We start from the raw sequence: 19,244 nt of genomic DNA, 5'->3' as shown, positions 1-19,244 counted from the left end.
GTAAGTTAAAAACATGACGGGAGAAAACAAAACCAATTTATCTCAATAAAATCCTCACTTCTCATTTTGTTTGTATAACATAGGTGATGCAGAAAGTCATTCAACGGCATTTGTACGTCATGCTGTCAGAAATATAATCGTAGCACACTTACTGTACAGCAGAGATACATTCAGTGTTCTTTATTCCCTGCAGGTGAAATCCAGCAGTTATCGATATTTATTTAAACTAATAAAATCTTCCACCTCTGTGGGGATCTCACCCACTTTTAACTGATGCTCCAGCAGCTGGATTCAGTGTTTTCTGTAGCTACATTTTTAGGACTTCCTTTCTGATTAAACATATTTCTATGTTTTCTTGAAAGTACACCTCGTACAGCTGTTTCACAGGGAGCTTTAGGGACAGAAAATATCTCAGCTTCACTTGCATGTCTGCTGTTTATCATATTAAGTCATGAGCTAACCTTTAACCTCTTACTCATCATTATTTGCATGTTTTGAACATATCTAGTGAATGCTGTGTAGCTCAGATGGTAAAGGTTAAACCGAACAATAACTTCTAACTGGATTTAACTGGGTTGTAATATTTCATATTGGTTTGCTTCCGCGTCCTTTTTGTGCCTGCTGCGTTGCACCTAGACACACGTTTATTGAACACACACACTTTTTATTTTTTAGACATTAAAAAAGGTCTAGGTGATGAGGTGTAGTGTTAAGGATTAACTGCTGATGTTCTCAATATGTTGTCATTAATATTTCTAATTTCATCAGTGAGAAACTTCTATGCTTCTTATTTCCTCCAGTTGCCATGGTGAATTATTATTATTTATTATTATTATTATTTGTTACTTGCCTTCCATTGATGAGGGCTTCTTATTTACTCGTGCTTGTGCTTAACTCTGGGTTCACTTGATTAATAAGCACCGGCGCCCCCCAGGGGTGTGTTCTCTCCCCACTCCTCTTCTCCCTCTACACTAATGACTGCACCTCAGTGGACCTGTGTGTGAAACTCCTGAAGTTTGCAGATGACACCACTGTTTTTGGACTGATCCAGGACGGTGATGAGTCTGCATATAGACAGGAGGTGGATCGGCTGGTACACTGGTGTGGTCAGAACCACCTGGATCTTAACCCACTCAAGACTGTGGAGATGATGGTGGACTTTCAGAGAACCAACCAAAAACAGGACAGGTCCAGACTGCAACAAACAATCAGGTCTGCAGAGAGAATAATCAGGGCTGACCTTCCCTCCATCCAGGACTTATACAGGTCAAGGGTCAAGAAAAAGGCTGCTAAAATCTCTGCAGACCCAACTCACCCTGCAAACAAACTGTTCAGACTTTTACCGTCAGGTGGCGCTACAGAGCACTGTCTGCTAAAACCAGCCTCCACAGAGACAGTTTCTCTGATGAACTCTTGACAGTCAGAGCTCCAGAACAACACCAAGCATACTTGGACTGATCTCATGTTATATTCTATTGTGAAGTCACTTGTGTTTATATGTACACTTAAATATGTATTTTCTATTTCTATTTATTATATAAAAAAATCTTTATTGAGAAAAAAGTGTACCGAAGTCAAATTCCTCGTTTGCTTCACAAACTTAGCAATAAAGCTGATTCTGAAAAAGTATACATTTTGTCCCACACTCCGTACCAGTAGTTGGAGGTAACGCGTACCGTGACATTTTTGTCAACCGCCAAAAAAAAACCAAGAAGAAGAAGAAGAAGAAGATTCCCGCCCTCCAGCTTCCAGGTGCTCCTTTCATCGTTTGCTGTTGGACGCTTTCATATCTCAGAATATTCTGAACGGCTCAGTCCAGCACTAACCAGACCCAGCAGGCGTACCGGTTCGGACTAACCACTGGATCAGTTCCATAACTCAGAGGATAAATCGGACTCCCAGACGGCTTGTAGCTGAAGCTCCATCGAGTAAGTCTTACACGTTAATACTGGGTACCGACAGTCTGATGATCTGGTTCTGAGCAGGTTCTGTTGGTGTAAACAGGTTCTGTTAGTCCAGTATGAACAAGTTCTGTTAGTGGAAGGTTCTGCTTCGTGTTTCCATGGTAACTGGTGACCAACCCCCGTTAGCATCGGTGTTAGCTGCTAGCTACAGCAGCTGTTTCTGAGCCGAAGGACCCCCACTTAGCTGCCCTCGTTGATGCCGCTTCTTAAACGTAGTGAAGCAGACTGGACATCTGACTGGAATATTGGGTTAAAATGATTCTTCTAGGAAAAGTAGACCAGACTTCTGAAATTAAATCCGAGCATATTTTCATCTTGGAGATAAAAAAAATAACGAAATATTTTCCAGAAGAAATGAAGAAACTGAGACAGTTACGATTTCATTTATCTTTACACATTTAACCATTGAAAGTGACGTGTAACAGCAGGAATGCGTCTCTCCACGTTGTTAGCATTTCGTAATAAAAGTTGTTGACACTGTAGCGCCACCAGGTCCAGTCAGGCAACGCTTTCTTTGAAATCTTCCTGTTTTTATTTCTCTCACTCTGTCATTGTCGCCACAGCTCCTCTCTGTTCTCTCACTTTTAGTACAACTAAATACATCCCAGCCCTCTTTCTAGCAACACTAGTACTCCTTTATCATGGCAGCCCAGTCCAAACATCAACGCGACCAGCCGCCGTAACAGACGCGCTTCCTACCCGGTTACCATAGGAACCGTAACACCAGTCAACACGCAACGTTTTTGTCTCATTCAGAAAACCCTAAAATCAGAGACTAAGGGACAGGTTGGCGAACACGGGGACTGTCCCTGGAAATCGGTCTGGTTTCTGGGGATGCTGCCTTAAGGAATAAATGTGTCCCAAGATTCTAATTAAAATGGATTCATTTTCAAAATAAAGCTGCATTTTTTTGACTCATAAATAAAATAAAAAATAACTAATCCAAACTGCATTTTCATTTTCTTCTCCAACACTGCTCAATTTGTAAATGAATTAAAATGATAAATTAAATAATGCTTAAAATTTCATTTTCAAAAGATATCCCATCAAAAAGTTTCCAAAATTCATTTTAAAATGTCCAATTTGAAAATGAGTTCCCATAAATTATGCATCTTTTACATTAGGGAGCAGAGTGCATTTCTTATGCTTCAGAGACGGCAGGAAAATACTGCTAACCTCATGGTTTAATCCTCGCTCCATCAGGAGCCGTGTATAATACACTGCTCCAAAAAATAAATAATACCTCCTAGATCTGAATGAATGAAATATTCTCTTTGAATACTTTGTTCTGTATAAAGTTTAATGTGCTGACAACAAAATTACACAAAAATCATGAATGGAAATTAAATTTATGAACCAATGGAGGTCTGGATTTGGAGTCACACACAAAATTAAAGTGAAAAACTCACTAGAGGCTGATCCAACTTTGATGTAATGTCCTTAAAACAAGTCAAAATGAGGCTCAGTATTGTGTGTGACCTCCACGTTCCTGTATGACCTCCCTACAACACCTGGAGATGCTCCTGATGAGACGGTGGATGGTCTCCTGAGGGATCTCCTCCCAGACCTGGACTAAAGCATCCACCAACTCCTGGACAGTCTGTGGTGCAACGTGACGTTGGTGGATGGAGCGAGACATGATGTCCCAGATGTTCTCAATCGGATTCAGGTCTGAGGAACGGGCGGGCCAGTCCATAGCTTCAATGTCTTCATCTTGCAGGAACTGCTGACACACTCCAGCCACATGAGATCTAGCATTGTCCTGCATTAGGAGGAACCCAGGACCAACCACACCAGCATATGGTCTCACAGGGGGTCTGAGGATCTCATCTTGGTACCTAATGGCAGTCAGGCTACCTCTGGAGAGCACATGGAAAGAAATGCCACCCCACACCATTACTGACCCACTGCCAAACTGGTCATGCTGAAGGATGTTGCAGGCAGCAGATCTCTCTCCACGGTGTCTCCAGACTCTGTCATGTCTGTCACATGTGCTCAGTGTGAACCTGCTTTCATCTGTGAAGACCACAGGGCGCCAGTGGTGAATTTACCAATCCTGGTGTTCTCTGGCAAATGCCAAGCGTCCTGCACGGTGTTGGGCTGTGAGCACAACCCCCGTTTGTGGACGTCGGGTCCTCATACCATCCTCATGGAGTCGGTTTCTAACCGTTTGTGCAGACACATGCACATTTGTGGCCTGCTGGAGGTCATTTTGCAGGGCTCTGGCAGTGCTCCTCCTGTTCCTCCTTGCACAAAGGTGGAGGTAGCGGTCCTGCTGCTGGGTTGTTGTCCTCCTACAGCCTCCTCCACGTCTCCTGGTGTACTGGCCTGTCTCCTGGTAGCGCCTCCAGGTTCTGGACACTACGCTGACAGACACAGCAAACCTTCTTGCCACAGCTCACATTGATGTGCCATCCTGGATGAGCTGCACTACCTGAGCCACTTGTGTGGGTTGTAGAGTCCGTCTCATGCTACCACGAGTGTGAAAGCACCACCAACATTCAAAAGTGACCAAAACATCATCCAGAAAGCATCGGTACTGAGAAGTGGTTTGTGGTCTCCACCTGCAGAACCACTCCTTTATTGAGTGTCTTGATAATTAACTTTGGCAACAACCATAAATCTGTTCCAGTCCAAATAACATCTTCCACAACGAGTTGTTCTCTCTGGACTTTAGGAGGACGCAGTAGAATCAGTCATTACTGTTGGCCTATTTAACACAGTGGAACAGTCCAAGTCCAGAGTAGGTCTCGTGTCTCCTCATGATAGGAGCACTCTGTTGTGTTGTCATCAGGTACCCCTGGGAATACAGTCTCCCTTGTTTTGAGCAGATGTTTCCAGTTTCTCTTCTATAGTTCTCCATTTGTAGTTTCAACAATAGTGGCTGGTTCCTACTTGTTGGCTTTAACGTTCTCACCATCTTGGAGGTCAGTCAGCATCCTGGTTCCTAGGTCAGAATATTGCTTCTGTCTCTGTTGTCTATTTGCAAAGTTGCTCCTGTCATTTTAATGGAGAGGTATTTTTGACTTGGGCCTTCTACCCATGAGCATCTCAGCAGGTGATAATCCAATTCCCCACAATGGTGTGTTTCTGTAGTCAAGCAATGCTAGATATGGGTCATCCTGTGCTTTTTTCTGTAAGTTTTATTTTTTCTGAACAGCTGAGGGGAAAGGGGCCCTGAGGTTGCGTGTTTAAAACCCAATTCCTCCCTGAAATCTCTTGGCTCACAAACTGTCGGACATTATCAGAGATGAACTCATCAGACACACGACTGGAGTCATCTGGACTGCACCATTCTAATGCAAAGTGTGTTAGTGGGAAAGGTCCAAGAGGCCCGTGTTTCGTTGACTTCAGCTGTGAGAAACGAAGATAAATCGGTCAACAAAGCTTGTTCTTCATCTTCTGGTACAGGTCGTAGGGTATGGTCAGAGGTATTGGCTTGTAAACATTTTCTGTTCCTCTACATAAGATCTTGCAATCAGAATTGGTACAAGGAGAAGCTAATTATACCTGTTGAGTCTGTTAAACCTGGTTCTACCCTCAAGAAGTCCGTTTCTTTGCCAGCTCTTCCTGTTCCTTTGTTGCTCAGTGAGTTAAGTTCAGCTCAGCGTGAGGACAAAAACCTAACTGCTCTGGTTGACCATGTGCAGACAGCCGAACAGGTGAGTAAGGTTTCCTGTGATTATCTTCTATTAGACAACCAGTTGGTGCATAAATGGCTGCCTTAAAGTGGCAGGTATATTGTTGGTCCAGTTTATCAAGTCGTCGTTCCAGGTACGTTTACGAACCTTGTTTTAAGGACTACTCATGGAGAATTGTCCAACCGTCTAGGTGTTAAGAAGATGTATTATCAGGTTTCACAGCATTTTTATTGGCTGAAAAGAGATGTTGCTTATTGTACAGCTTGAATAGAGACTGGGGGGAAGGTCTGCTTGGCTTCTTCTGCAGGGCCTGAAATTTGCAGCGGGATTGCGGGTATTACATTTTTGATTCCCGCAAATATAGGTCTTATAATGCGGGACATTCCCGCATGGAATCAGCGAAATGTAAGGACGTGGACGTTTGCACCACCGTCACTTGGCGTGCGCGCCTATCGGGCCAGGCGTGCGCGCTCCTTTTCTCTCAGGATACCAGCTCTCTCCGCTCTCACTTTATCCCTCTTGCAACAATTGTAGGCTTAAGGTAAATGTGCGGTTAAACATGGACCGTTGGTTAAAACACAAATCTAATGTTACATCAGCTGAAGGGGAACCGCTCCCAAAAAAACACCTCAAGAAAAACTCACGGCTGGAGGCAGCGCTGAAGCCAGTGATGTCGGTAGTGACCAAAAACCTCTGGATTCTCAGACAGGTGGCGCTGGTAACTTTATGAAGCCGTCCAAAGACAAGTTTCAGGCTAACTGGCTCAAAATATACCCATGACTTGAACATAATAATGGTGAAATGAACTGCTCTATTTGTAAAATGATCGGTGCTGTGCCTTTCACGAGCCGGTGCTTTAAAACATCAACTTTGCGCCGCCACTCAGATGGCGTTTCTCATACAGCTGCAGTGAAAAGAAAAGACGAGGCAGATTCAGCAAAAAACATGATGGCTAAAGCTGTTGAAGAAGCGCAGTCACAGTATGACGAGGAAACTAAGGGGCTTCTAAAAACTGCTTACTTTAATGCAGAAAACGAATTACCCAAAGCAAAATTTAGTCATCAGGTTAAATTTATGAAAGACATGGAGTGTCCCGTTTTTAAAAAGCTTAACACAGAAACATCAAGCTATGGTAGTTACATAAATGAAAAAGGATTGTCAGAAATGCACCAAGCCATTGCAAGTACACTCATAGAAGATGTTGACTACGCTGTAAGAAGAAGTCCTGTGTTCACGTTAGGTTCCCCAAAAGGATGAAAGATGCAACTCAAAGTGGAAGAACCTAAAACAAATGACAGAAATGTAAATAGTTCAGATAATCTCCGAAGCCCCTAAGCAGCTAAGCCAGAAGTCATGAGAGAAATTTGATTTCAACAAAGTTGTTACAATGAAGAGAAATGCAGACAAGAAGTACAAAAACAGGAAAAGAGTAAAGCATGGAGACAAAAGATAAGAGACAGCCACAGATGAAGCTATGATGACAAGTAAAGAAGAAGATTAAAAAGGGACAGTTCGAATAGTATTGATGAGGTAAGACTAAACAATGTTAAGATCTAAAGTTAACCTCACAAACAGTTGAATGGATAGTTTCCATGCTCAAAATAATTTTCTTCCTTTACCTCCTGTCTAAAGAGATGGGAAAGAGATGAATAAAGCTGAAGAGGGAACAGCGTGGAGACGAGAGAGCCACCTAAGATAACCACTCAGAAAGGAGAAAGTGACAAATTAAAGCTGCCAATTAATCTGAGGTATGAGTAGGACATTTTGTCAGGGTCATAAGTTACATCCCCCCAAAAGTGTATAAATCCCCCCATTGCAATGCTTATTTTAAAAAGTGAATTTCAGTTCCTGTTCTGGCAGCTTGTGAAGTCACACAAGAAAGCACCTTGTTCAGTCCTAATGAACTAGTGTTTCGACATCAAGAATGCAGTCCTCCTGCTGTTCTGAAAACTAACCTGGAGTGTTCTGATCCACCTTCAAACTTGATCGATTACATTATTGGTTTTTGCCACAGACTTTTCTGGGCTGGTAAACTAGATGGCAGCGTGGGTAACTGCTGCGGCTGCATGGCTCCTGGCTCTTTTTGTTCATCTGTGTGATCGTGTTTTCAACCCACCAAGCATTGTTCCAGTACAGTAGGGCTGAACTGTTGGAAAGCCCAGGACTTTACAGACTCCCAACACCGGACTTTATTCCAGCTGTGTGGCAATCTTCACCGAGACTCGGCTGGAAAATCACAGCCCCAATGCTGCGGTGGAGCTAGAAGGCTGCGCTTTATTCCGGGACAATAGAACTACAGCTGCTGGGAAGCTCAAAGCTGAAGGTTTGGTACTGTACATTCACAACTCCTGGTGCACAGGTACAAAAACTATCAGAACCTTCTTGTTACCTGTGCTTTACTTAATCTTAGGCTAGAAACAGAAGATTCCCAAAGGTTGGCTCTAGGAGCGGAGTAAGAGACTAACACCAGTTATGGATTTTTCTTAGTTGGTACCATATATTGTGCAGAAAAAAAACAAACGTAACAGAAACACAAAATATCAAGACAAATGGCCATTCAAATCTTAAATTACAGTTCATCAGTTCAGATTCTAGTAAGAATCATGCATATTCTTCCAAGTCCAAGCAGCAATATATGCCACAACATGCAACATCCAGTTCAACGGCCCAGCAGGCAAAAGTCCAAGAGGTTCAACAACAGAGGGATAGATCTTCAAAATTTATATAGGAAGGCCGTGAGCAATGATTTGCAAAGAGACAATGCCTTAAAATGGTGGCTGTGAAGCCTCCTACCGGTCCAATCAGAACAGGTGATGTTGAAAAGATAAATTCTGGGCTGAGTAGAGCTTCAGGCTTTCTTGCCTTAGCAGTAGGTTCCTAGCTCGCATCAATACCCGGCCAACTCCGTGGTTTCTACAGCAAACTTTTCCCAGCACCTCCCGGCAATCCCTACTTCCAGTCTATATAGCCTATTCATTGGCTTTCCACTGTCACATGACAATGTGATGTCAGAGCAGGGCAGTATTATTTGCAAGGGTGTTTTTTCCTTAATAGGAGGAAAGGTAAAGTTTTTCTTTTAACTTTACACCTGGATTACATTCTTCTCCTCCGATCTGGAATATCTGGCAGTGAAGTGAAGACCATTTAAACTGGTGAGAGATCTCAGCTCTGTTATAATCGTAGCATGCTACGTACCACCAAGAGCTAATGCTAAGCTAGCCCTGGAACAACTACATAGCTTTATCAACAGCCAAATGAAGGATAATCCAGAGGCAGCTGTGATCGTAGCTGGAGACTTTAATCATGTGGAATTAAAAGCTGGGCTCCCCAGATCATCAAGTTTCCAACCAGAGAGTCCAGTTCACTGGACCAGGTTCACTGTAACATCACTAAAGCATACAGAGCTAAGGCAGCTCCTCACTTTGGAATATCAGATCACATCTCTGATCGGCAGAACCAAACCCATCATCAGAACCATCCGGGTTTCGACTGAAGATGCCTGCTTTAAGCACACAGACTGGGGAGTGTTTAAAGAGGATGCTGATTTGGACCTATGCAGTATGTGGAGAGGCATCTGATCCATCAAAGATTATAAGCATAGCGACCAGCAGCTCAGCCATGACCCCTTAAACACCTTCTTTGCACGCTGTGACACTCCAAGCAGCAGAAGGACTGAACAACCACCTCAGTCGGAGGTGCAGCATCAGCCTCTAGTCCTGCAGCTGCACCAAGTGCAGGGTTTCCTCTGGAACGTTTTTGTATTGTGGCGGTGGGCTGGGCTGATGACTCCTCCAGTGACACGAGTGTTTTTTGCAACTTTTATTCACTATATCGGGTCTCTTACTCTTCTGAAAATATTTTAATATACTCATCTGAAAATTTCCGTTAATAATACTTCTTCAAACATTATTTTAATAAATAAAGGCAGTTAATTAGACACCGTTGAGAATTAATCATCTAGAAGGTTGGTTTTATTCAGCAGATCATTATTTAAAACATTATTTTATTAAAATAATATTTTATCTGATCTTACATTGTGAATGGTTGTCTAAACGTTTGCTGATTATTTTCTAAGTTGGTTCCAAGACTAATTTAACTTCATTTCCAGATTCTTCAAGATAATCCTTGGTTCTCAAACATAAACATTGCATGGTAATGTTGCATCACTCTTTTGGTCATAATTATCAATCATCTTTAATCAACTTGTTTATATTGTACATAGTCCATTAGTCTTCATTATTCTTTAATTCTGCTTGGTAGTTTAGTTGGATTGTTTTAGCAAAGTAAAGAGTTTGTTGATTGAAATATGTTTGACTTTGAGTTGACTTATTTTTGTTAATAAATTCTTGTATTTTAAGAAATTGTGTGAATTTATTCCATATATGTGCAGAGTTTATGCTGTTCAATAATGTCAGAGCTCGTCTCCCACCTTTCTATTTTGTCCTAATACCATCACCTTACTGGGCTGGTATTCACAGGACAATCCTTAACAGACCCAAATGTTATTTGATAAAATATTAATATTAAATATTAAATAATATTCTCAGATTAATAGTCACAACACGGTAAATGTCATAACCAAAGGCAGTGTCATATATTATAAGCAGAAGTACTCCTACAATGAAAATCAGCACTTTTATTTGACCAGATTCCCTTTTATTTCTTTTTTATGAGGTGAAAAACACATTTGGCACATTTTGCTCCAAACTGTGTTAACGTGACCCCTGCCATCAACACAACTGACATAAAACATAGTCATCCATCACAGCTGGGTAACCGTAGTGTTTTGCAATGTTCATGTAGAAAAACTTTTGGCGATGCTCCAAACTTTTGATTAGAATAGTGGTTCCACTGGAAAAATATTATTTTATGTCTTACCTTCAGACAGGTACCAAAGGTTTGCATGTATGTCTTTATAACTTTGGAGCTATTCTTGATTTATACTTGATTTATTAAGTTATGTAATTTCAGGCAGGAATTGCTCTCAAACTCCTCAGGGCTTAAGAGGTTAACAGGGAGCCAATGAAGGGAAGCTAAAATAGGAGAAATATGATCTCTCTTTTTAATTTTCATCAGAACTCTTGCTGCAGCATTTTGAATCAGCTGAAGGCTTTTAACTGCATTTTGTGGACATCCTGATAGTAAAGAATTACAATAGTCCAGCCTTGAAGTAACAAATGCATGGACTAGTTTTTCAGCGTCACTCCTGGACAGGATATTTCTAATGTTGGCAATGTTCTGGAGATGAAAGAAGGAAATCCTAGAAACCTGTTTAATATGGGATTTAAATAACATGTCCTGGTCAAAAATAACACCAAGGTTTTTTACTTTATTACCAGAGGTCAATTTAATGCCATCCAGGTTAAGTGATTGACTAAGCAGTTTCTTTTTTAAAGACTCCGGTCCAAAGACGACAACTTCTGTCTTGTCTGAATTTAGAAACAGAAAATTTAAAGTCATCCAAGTTTTTATGTCTTCAAGACATGCTTGTAGTCTATCTAACTGGTTGGGTTCATCAGGATTTATGGATAAGTAAAGCTGAATATCATCAGTGTAACAGTGAAAATTTATCCCATGCTGCCTGATAATTTGACCAATTGGAAGCATATATATAGTAAAGAGAATTGGCCCAAGTACTGAACCCTGTGGTACTCCACAATTAACCCTGGAGTTTAAAGATGATTTATCATTTACATGAACAAACTGGAATCTGTCAGACAGATAAGATTTAAACCAGCCTAGCGCTGTTCCCCTGATCCCTACAGCATATTCCAGCCTTTCTAAGAGAATATTATGATCGACTGGATCAAATGCAGCACTGAGATCTAACAGAACCAGAACAGACACAAGTCCATTATCTGAGGCCATAAGAATATCATTAGTGACTTTCAGCAGAGCTGTTTCAGTGCTATGATGAGCTCTGAAACCTGACTGAAACTCTTCAAACAGGTCATTGCTGTATAAATGTTCACACATTTGATTAGCAACTATTTTCTCAAGAATTTTAGATAAGAATGGAAGATTGGATATAGGTCTGTAATTTATTAAATCATCTCAGTTTTTTCCCATCTGCCACCAGCCTGGTTAACAAAGCCCGGAAACCACCCTGACACTCTCCCTTTCCCCCATACCCCCCCTTTTTTTGGTGACAGGACACCTGTAACCTGTAACTCTATGCGTTACATTAACGCTCAGCTTGGACTCCTGCTTTACTTGCACAATGATCACCTGCACTGTTGTATTGCTCTTGCATCTTATACTGCTCTATATTTACTCTCACTCACTTAAAACTGTGCACATATATTTATATTATATTGTAGATATGTTTATACTGTTTAATTTGTATTGTATTGCACCGACTACGCCAAAACAAATTCCTTGTATGTCCAAAAACGTACTTGGCAATAAAGCTTTTCTGATTCTGATTCGATCAAGCAAAGGTTTCTTAAGTAAAGGTTTAATTACAGCTACCTTAAAGGCTTGTGGTACATATCCATTTACTATAGATAGATTAATCATATCTAAAATGGGGCTGGTAATCAGAGGGAACACTTCCTTAAATAATTTGGTTGGGATTGGGTCTAACATACAAGTTGAAGGTTTAGATGAAGCTAATATTTCTGATAACTCAGGAAGCTCCACAGGATCAAAACAGTCCAAACAAAGATCAGGTTCTACAGTTATTTCCAATGTTGTCTCACTTGCTGAGGATGAAGTAATCATCTTCGGGAGTATGTCAAAGATTTTATTTTTAATAGAATCAATTTTATTTAAGAAGAATCCCATAAAGTCATGACTGCTAAGAGCTAAGGGAATGGATGGCTCAACAGAGCTATGACTCTGTGTAAGTTTAGCAACTGTACTAAAGAGAAACCTAGGATTATTCTTGTTCTCTTCTATTAATGATGAGAAATAAGCTGTTCTAGCTTGGCGAAGTGTCTTTTTATACAACAGTAGGCAATTTTTCCAGATTAAGTAGGAATCCTCTAGGTGTGTAGAGCGCCATTTTCTCTCCAATGTTCTAACATTGTGCTTTAAAGTACGCAGCTCTGAATTAAACCAAGGAGCTAGCCTCCTATTAATAATTACCTTCTTTTTCAAGGGGGGTGCATTGTCTAATGCATCACACAATGATGAAGAAACACTATAAACAAAAGAATCAATTTGTGTAGGGGAAGAAACAAAATTATTGCCCTCCACTGTGTTTTTCAGTGATAATGAAGAAATGAAAAGTGGAACAGATTCTTTAAAGGTTGTTACAGCATCGTCTGATAATGATCTAATATAATAAAATTTTCTTTCAGGTGTGGAGTACTCGGTTAAATTAAACTCAAAGGTTATTAAGAAATGGTCAGACAGGACAGGGTTATGAGAAAATATTGTTATGTCTTTACACTCAATGCCATATGTCAGCACAAGGTCCAGAGAATGAAGACAAAGGTGGGTACGTTTGTTAATGTTTTGATCAAAGCCAATTGAGTCTAAGATAGCATTAAACGCTATATTTAGGCTATCACTTTCAGCGTCTACATGAATGTTAAAATCCCCCACTATAATAACTTTATCTGTATTTAACTCTAAATCAGATAAAAGGTCTGAAAACTGATCTAAAAATTGAGAGTAAGGGCCTGGTGGACGGTACAAAACAACAAACAGAAGAGGTTTTAGTGCTTTGCAATTTGGATGAGGAAAACTAAGGATTAAATATTCAAAAGAGTTGTAGCTATTGATTGGTCTGGGACTAATCAATAAATCAGACTGAAAGATGGTTGCTACTCCTCCTCCTCGCCCAGTAATTCGAGGAATGTGAAAATTTAAATAATTAGTAGGAGTTGACTCATTTATAGTAACATAATCCTCTTGCTGCAGCCAGGTTTCTGTGAGGTAAAATAAATCAATTTGATTGTCACAAATCAGGTCACTAACTAGCAAAGTCTTTGAAGAGAGAGATCTTATGTTCAGTAAGCTACATTTAATTGTTTTCTTTTTATTTTCAGTCTGAGTTGTGTTTATTTTTATTAGATTTTCCTGATTTCCTCCTTTTAGATTATTTTTTAATCTATTCAATTTTGGCCGAGGGTGAGACACTGTCTAAATAAGGTAATGGGTGGGTAGTAGTACAGAAGCTGCAGAGAGGAGTATTAAACTACGACCCTGCTTCTTGGTCTGAACACCACCTAGACAGCCAGCGGTTGAATGACAGCATGCGGCTAAACATGTCGTCACTGGTCCGATCGGGGAGGGGACCAGAGACATTGTCGGACACAATGTCGGACATTGAGTCTGACATTGTTTTGGCAAACTTACACACCGAAGCAACACTAACTTTGGTGACCTCCGATTGACGTAACCGGGTGTCATTACCGCCAGCGTGAATAACAGTTTTACTGTATTTACGCTGATCCTTAGCCAGCAGTTTCAGGTATGATTTGATGTCGCCCGTTCTGGCCCCTGGCAGACATTTGACTATGGTCGCTGGTGTCTCCAATGCCACGTTTCTGACTATGGAGCTGCCAATTACCAGAGTTGGCTTGTCAGCGGGTGTGTCCCTGAGCGGGGAAAATCTGTTAGAAACGCAGACGGGTTGGTGGTGACCTGTGGGCTGGGATCTAGGACTATACTTTCTACGTACCGTCACCCAACCGGCCTGAGGCCCCTCCTTGACCATCCTTAAGGTCTGCTGAGCAGCAGTAGTACAGAAGCTGCAGAGAGGAGTGTTGAACTATGACCCTTCTTCCTGGTCTAAACCCTGGTTGTCAGAGACTCCTTCCTGAGATCTCCATTTGTTTGGTTTGACGCTGATGTTTAGGTTGTTCGGTTTTGCTTAGTTTGTTGATTTGAGTTTTAGGTTTACCTGTAAAATGGCTTTTCATTTCAGGTTTTTCCATTTCAGGATTTCTTTATTTATTTTACTTTAATAAAATTTTTTTGTGGTTAAAGCCAAAAATCCGTGTGTGGTCTCCCTTTGTTACCCCTCCATACGAACCTGGTGGACTCAACAAAAGTGAGGCTACAGAGACAGGAAGCTGACAGATATTCAGGCTGACCAATCAGATGAAACTGGACAAGAAGGAAGTGGAAGTGAGGATGGATTTAAATAATTTTAGAACCACTCAAAAACCAGATTATATTTATGTCCTGTTAGTTCAAACCCTGAAAGGGGTGTACTTTTTATTATATTAGCTAAAAGTTTACAAAACCATAAACCTAATCAAGCTTTTGTTTCTAACAGGGTGCTGCACAGAACGTTTCTCCCAAGAGCTTGAGCTGGAGAATAAGAACATCTGAAGAACAACGAGGTGCTGGAGTTGATCTGGCAGTAACACAATGAAGAACAATGAGACCAAGATAGTGGTGGAGGAGGAGAACCATGAGGTGAAGACTGAGATGGAGGAGGAGAACCATGAGATGAAGACTGAGATGGAGGAGGAGAACCATGAAATCAAGATAGAGGTGGAGGAGGAGGACCACGAAATGAAGACTGAGATGGAGGAGAACCATGAAATCAAGATAGAGATGGAGGAGGAGAACCATGAGATGAAGACTGAGATGGAGGAGGAGAACCATGAGATCAAGATAGAGGTGGAGGAGGAGAACCATGAGATGAAGACTGAGATGGAGGAGGAGAACCATGAGATGAAGACTGAGATGGAGGAGAACCATGAGATCAAGGTTAAGGTGAAGGAGGAGAACCATGAGATCAAGATAGAGGTGGAGGAGGAGAACCATGAGATGAAGATTGAGATGGAGGAGGAGAACCATGAGATGAAGATTGAGATGGAGGAGAACCATGAGATGAAGACTGAGGTGACACAGCAGGAGAAGGATGAGAAAGTTAAAGTTGAGAAGTACCAGGAGGAATACCAGGACCCAAAACCAGACCACCAGGTAATGAACACCACAAACCGGACTGAACCAGCCACCACTTCTGGTCCCACTGATCTACAGGTCAGTGTTCAGGTCTTCTTCATTTTTACAGGATCAAAGTTTAACAAGAATATTTTTATTCTTCTTCAGTCCCTTTTCTCACCACCTTTAATTAATAGTGAGGCTGAACTTTGGCCTCTGAATCGTGGAGAAAAGGTCCCTAAACTTTAAATATATTTCAGTGCTAATTATTAACTAATATCTTTAAATTAGAAACGCTAACAGTTTGGCAAACAGAACATAATATTTTAGCTCCAGAGTCCTGTTAGATGAACACCCTGCATTCAGAAGATCAGCTGCTGGAAGAAGCATCTCTCAGGTTCTTCTGGTCTTTGCTGGGTATTTTCCTGCTTCTTTAAGACGTAGCTTTCAGATACTGTTCATCTGCAGCAGATGCTAACTAGAAGCTCAAAGTAGATGGGGAAGCAGTCAAATATTTAGCACAAAAGTGAAAACTGGGGTTATTTGTATCGTACCCCAGGCGCCCTCTCAGCCATGCCAACACGGCCGCTCCACAGAACAAATTCTAATGTATCCCCGTTTAAAAAGTGATTGGGAACATTAAGGACTAGCTGACACTAATGCCCCTTTTCCACTGGCTCCATTTGGTCCTACTCAACTCCACTCGGCGAGCGTTGCGAGCGTTTCCATTACTGTAACCGGTACCTACTTTTTTGGTCCCTGCTCCTGAGCAGGTCCGACTGGGGCTGAGTCGGGACCACATGTGACGTCAACAGACTGCTGTTCACTGAAGGTTAAACACTGAAAGACAGGGCCATGTGGATCATCTGTAGAAGGTGAGCATTAAGTTGTTGCTAGCAGAAGCTTGAACGATTCCCCTCTCCAGAAAGGTGTCACAGGTAGACACAGAGTCAGGCCAGGTGTAGCTTCTAGGAAGAGAAAAGAGAGAACATAGAGTTAGTCACAGTAGAAGCTCAGTCAGTAGCCATGTCTAGGAGAGAGAAAGGGTTAAACACTAAAAGACAGGGCCATGTGGATCATCTGTAGAAGGTGAGCATTAAGTTGTTGCCAGCAGAAGCTTGAACGATTCCCCTCTCCAGAAAGGTGTCACAGGTAGACACAGAGTCAGGCCAGGTGTAGCTTCTAGGAAGAGAAAAGAGAGAACAAAGTTAAAAGCTGGAATAACAGCAAATAATGCAAAACTGGAGAGTAGTGTGAGAATGTAGCGAAGAGGATGAAAGTGGTCATCATGTCCTCCAGCAGCCTAAGTCTATAGCAGCATAACTACACAGATAGTTTCAGTTCAGATTATTTAGTTAAACGGCGCTTATTTACAACAATGTCGTCTCAAGGAACCTCACAAAGGGTCCCACTGATGGTCATTGTTATACTAAAAACCACAAGGATTGGGATACCTCTCTCTGTCAGACTGATTATAACCATTGGAAAAGAGAAGAGGTCATACAGGTAGCAGAAATGGAGGGTGTGTTTGCACCTCAACCATAACTGAGCCAGTTTAGGCTAAACCTGACTCCCCCTTACTCCAACCAACAGGGAGGGAGGAAGGCTCCCTCCCTGATAACCTAAGCCACTCTAACTATAAGCTTTATCAAAAAGGAAAGTTTTAAGCCTAGCCTTAAAAGTAGACAGGGTGTCTGCCTCACGGACTAAAACTGGGAGCTGGTTCCACAGGAGAGGAGCCTGATAACTAAAGGATCTGCCTCCCATTCTACTTCTAGAGACTCTAGGAACCACCAGTAAACCTGCAGTCTGAGAACAAAGTGCTCTGTTAGGAACATATGGAGCAATCAGATCTCTGATGTATGATGGAGCTAGATCATTAAGGGCTTTATATGTGAGGAGGAGAATTTTAAATTCTATTCTGGATTTAACAGGGAGCCAATGAAGGGAAGCTAAAATAGGAGAAATATGATCTCTCTTTTTAATTTTCATCAGAACTCTTGCTGCAGCATTTTGAATCAGCTGAAGGCTTTTAACTGCATTTTGTGGACATCCTGATAGTAAAGAATTACAATAGTCCAGCCTTGAAGTAACAAATGCATGGACTAGTTTTTCAGCGTCACTCCTGGACAGGATATTTCTAATTTTGTGAGATGTTCTGGAGATGAAAGAAGGAAATCCTAGAAACCTGTTTAATATGGGATTTAAATGACATGTCCTAGTCAAAGTTAACACCAAGGTTTTTTACTTTATTATCAGAGATCAATTTAATACCATCCAGGTTAAGTGATTGACTAAGCAGTTTCTTTTTTAAAGACTCCGGTCCAAAGACGACAACTTCTGTCTTGTCTAAATTTAGAAGCAGAAAATTTAAAGTCATCCAAGTTTTTATATCTTCAAGACATGCTTGTAGTCTATCTAACTGGTTGGGTTCATCAGGATTTATGGATAAGTAAAGCTGAGTATCATCAGCGTAACAGTGAAAATTTATCCTATGCTGTCTGATAATTTGACCTATTGGAAGCATATATATAGTAAAGAGAATTGGCCCAAGTACTGAACCCTGTGGTACTCCACAATTAACCCTGGAGTTTAAAGATGATTTATCATTTACATGAACAAACTGGAATCTGTCAGACAGATAAGATTTAAACCAGCCTAGCGCTGTTCCCCTGATCCCTACAGCATATTCCAGCCTTTCTAAGAGAATATTATGGTCGACTGGATCAAATGCAGCACTGAGATCTAACAGAACCAGAACAGACACAAGTCCATTATCTGAGGCCATAATAATATCATTAGTGACTTTCAGCAGAGCTGTTTCAGTGCTATGATGAGCTCTGAAACCTGACTGAAACTCTTCAAACAGGTCATTGCTGTATAAATGTTCACACATTTGATTAGCAACTATTTTCTCAATAATTTTAGATAAGAATAGAAGATTGGATATAGGTCTGTAATTTATTAAATCATCTCGATCAAGCGAAGGTTTCTTAAGTAAAGGTTTAATTACAGCTAACTTAAAAACCTGTGGTTCTGATCCATTTACTAAAGATAGATTAATCATATCTAAAATGGGTCTGGTAATCAGAGGGAACACTTCCTTAAATAATTTGGTTGGGATTGGGTCTAACATACAAGTTGAAGGTTTAGATGAAGCTAATATTTCTGATAACTCAGGAAGCTTCACAGGATCAAAACAGTCCAAACACAAATCAGGTTCTACAGTTATTTCCAATGTTGTCTCACTTGCTGAGGATGAAGTAATCATCTTCAGGAGTATGTCAAAGATTTTATTTTTAATAGAATCAATTTTATTTAAGAAGAATCCCATAAAGTCATGGCTGCTAAGAGCTAAGGGAATGGATGGCTCAACAGAGCTATGACTCTGTGTAAGTTTAGCAACTGTACTAAAGAGAAACCTAGGATTATTCTTGTTCTCTTCTATTAATGATGAGAAATAAGCTGTTCTAGCTTGGCGAAGTGTCTTTTTATACAACAGTAGACTATTTTTCCAGATTAAGTAGGAATCCTCTAGGTGTGTAGAGCACCATTTTCTCTCCAATTTTCTAACATTGTGCTTTAAAGTACGCAGCTCTGAATTAAACCAAGGAGCTAGCCTCCTATTAATAATTACCTTCTTTTTCAAGGGGGCTGCATTGTCTAATGCACCACGCAATGATGAAGAAACACTATGAACAAGAGAATCAATTTGTGTAGGGGCAGAAACAAAATTATTGCCCTCCACTGTGTTTTTCAGTGATAATAGGAAATTAAAAGTGGAACAGAT

General features: G+C 40.9%; 1 protein-coding gene across 8 annotated transcripts in view; it reads left to right on the top strand.

Moving 5' to 3' along the window:
- Positions 1–1,672: 1,672 nt before the first annotated feature.
- The window catches only part of LOC124880576 (zinc finger protein 431-like), a 52,831-nt gene continuing 35,259 nt past the window's right edge, over positions 1,673–19,244 (top strand). For 2 of the 8 annotated variants that reach the window (XR_007041377.1, XM_047385828.1), the window contains exons 1-2: positions 1,673–1,928; positions 14,838–15,553. Coding sequence is in view for 6 of the 8 variants with exons in the window: in XM_047385828.1 (XP_047241784.1) it covers positions 14,933–15,553 (621 nt within the window). In the remaining 2 variants the exon portion in view is untranslated. The remainder of the gene's footprint in view (positions 1,929–14,837; positions 15,554–19,244) is intronic. The other 6 variants (XM_047385835.1, XM_047385834.1, XM_047385833.1 and 3 more) reach the window with 6 other exon arrangements.

This window comes from Girardinichthys multiradiatus, chromosome 14 (genome assembly GCF_021462225.1).
Source record: "Girardinichthys multiradiatus isolate DD_20200921_A chromosome 14, DD_fGirMul_XY1, whole genome shotgun sequence".
Lineage (NCBI taxonomy): Eukaryota > Metazoa > Chordata > Actinopteri > Cyprinodontiformes > Goodeidae > Girardinichthys > Girardinichthys multiradiatus.
Note: the sequence above shows the minus strand (reverse complement) of the source record. Positions and strands in the feature narration are given on the sequence as shown.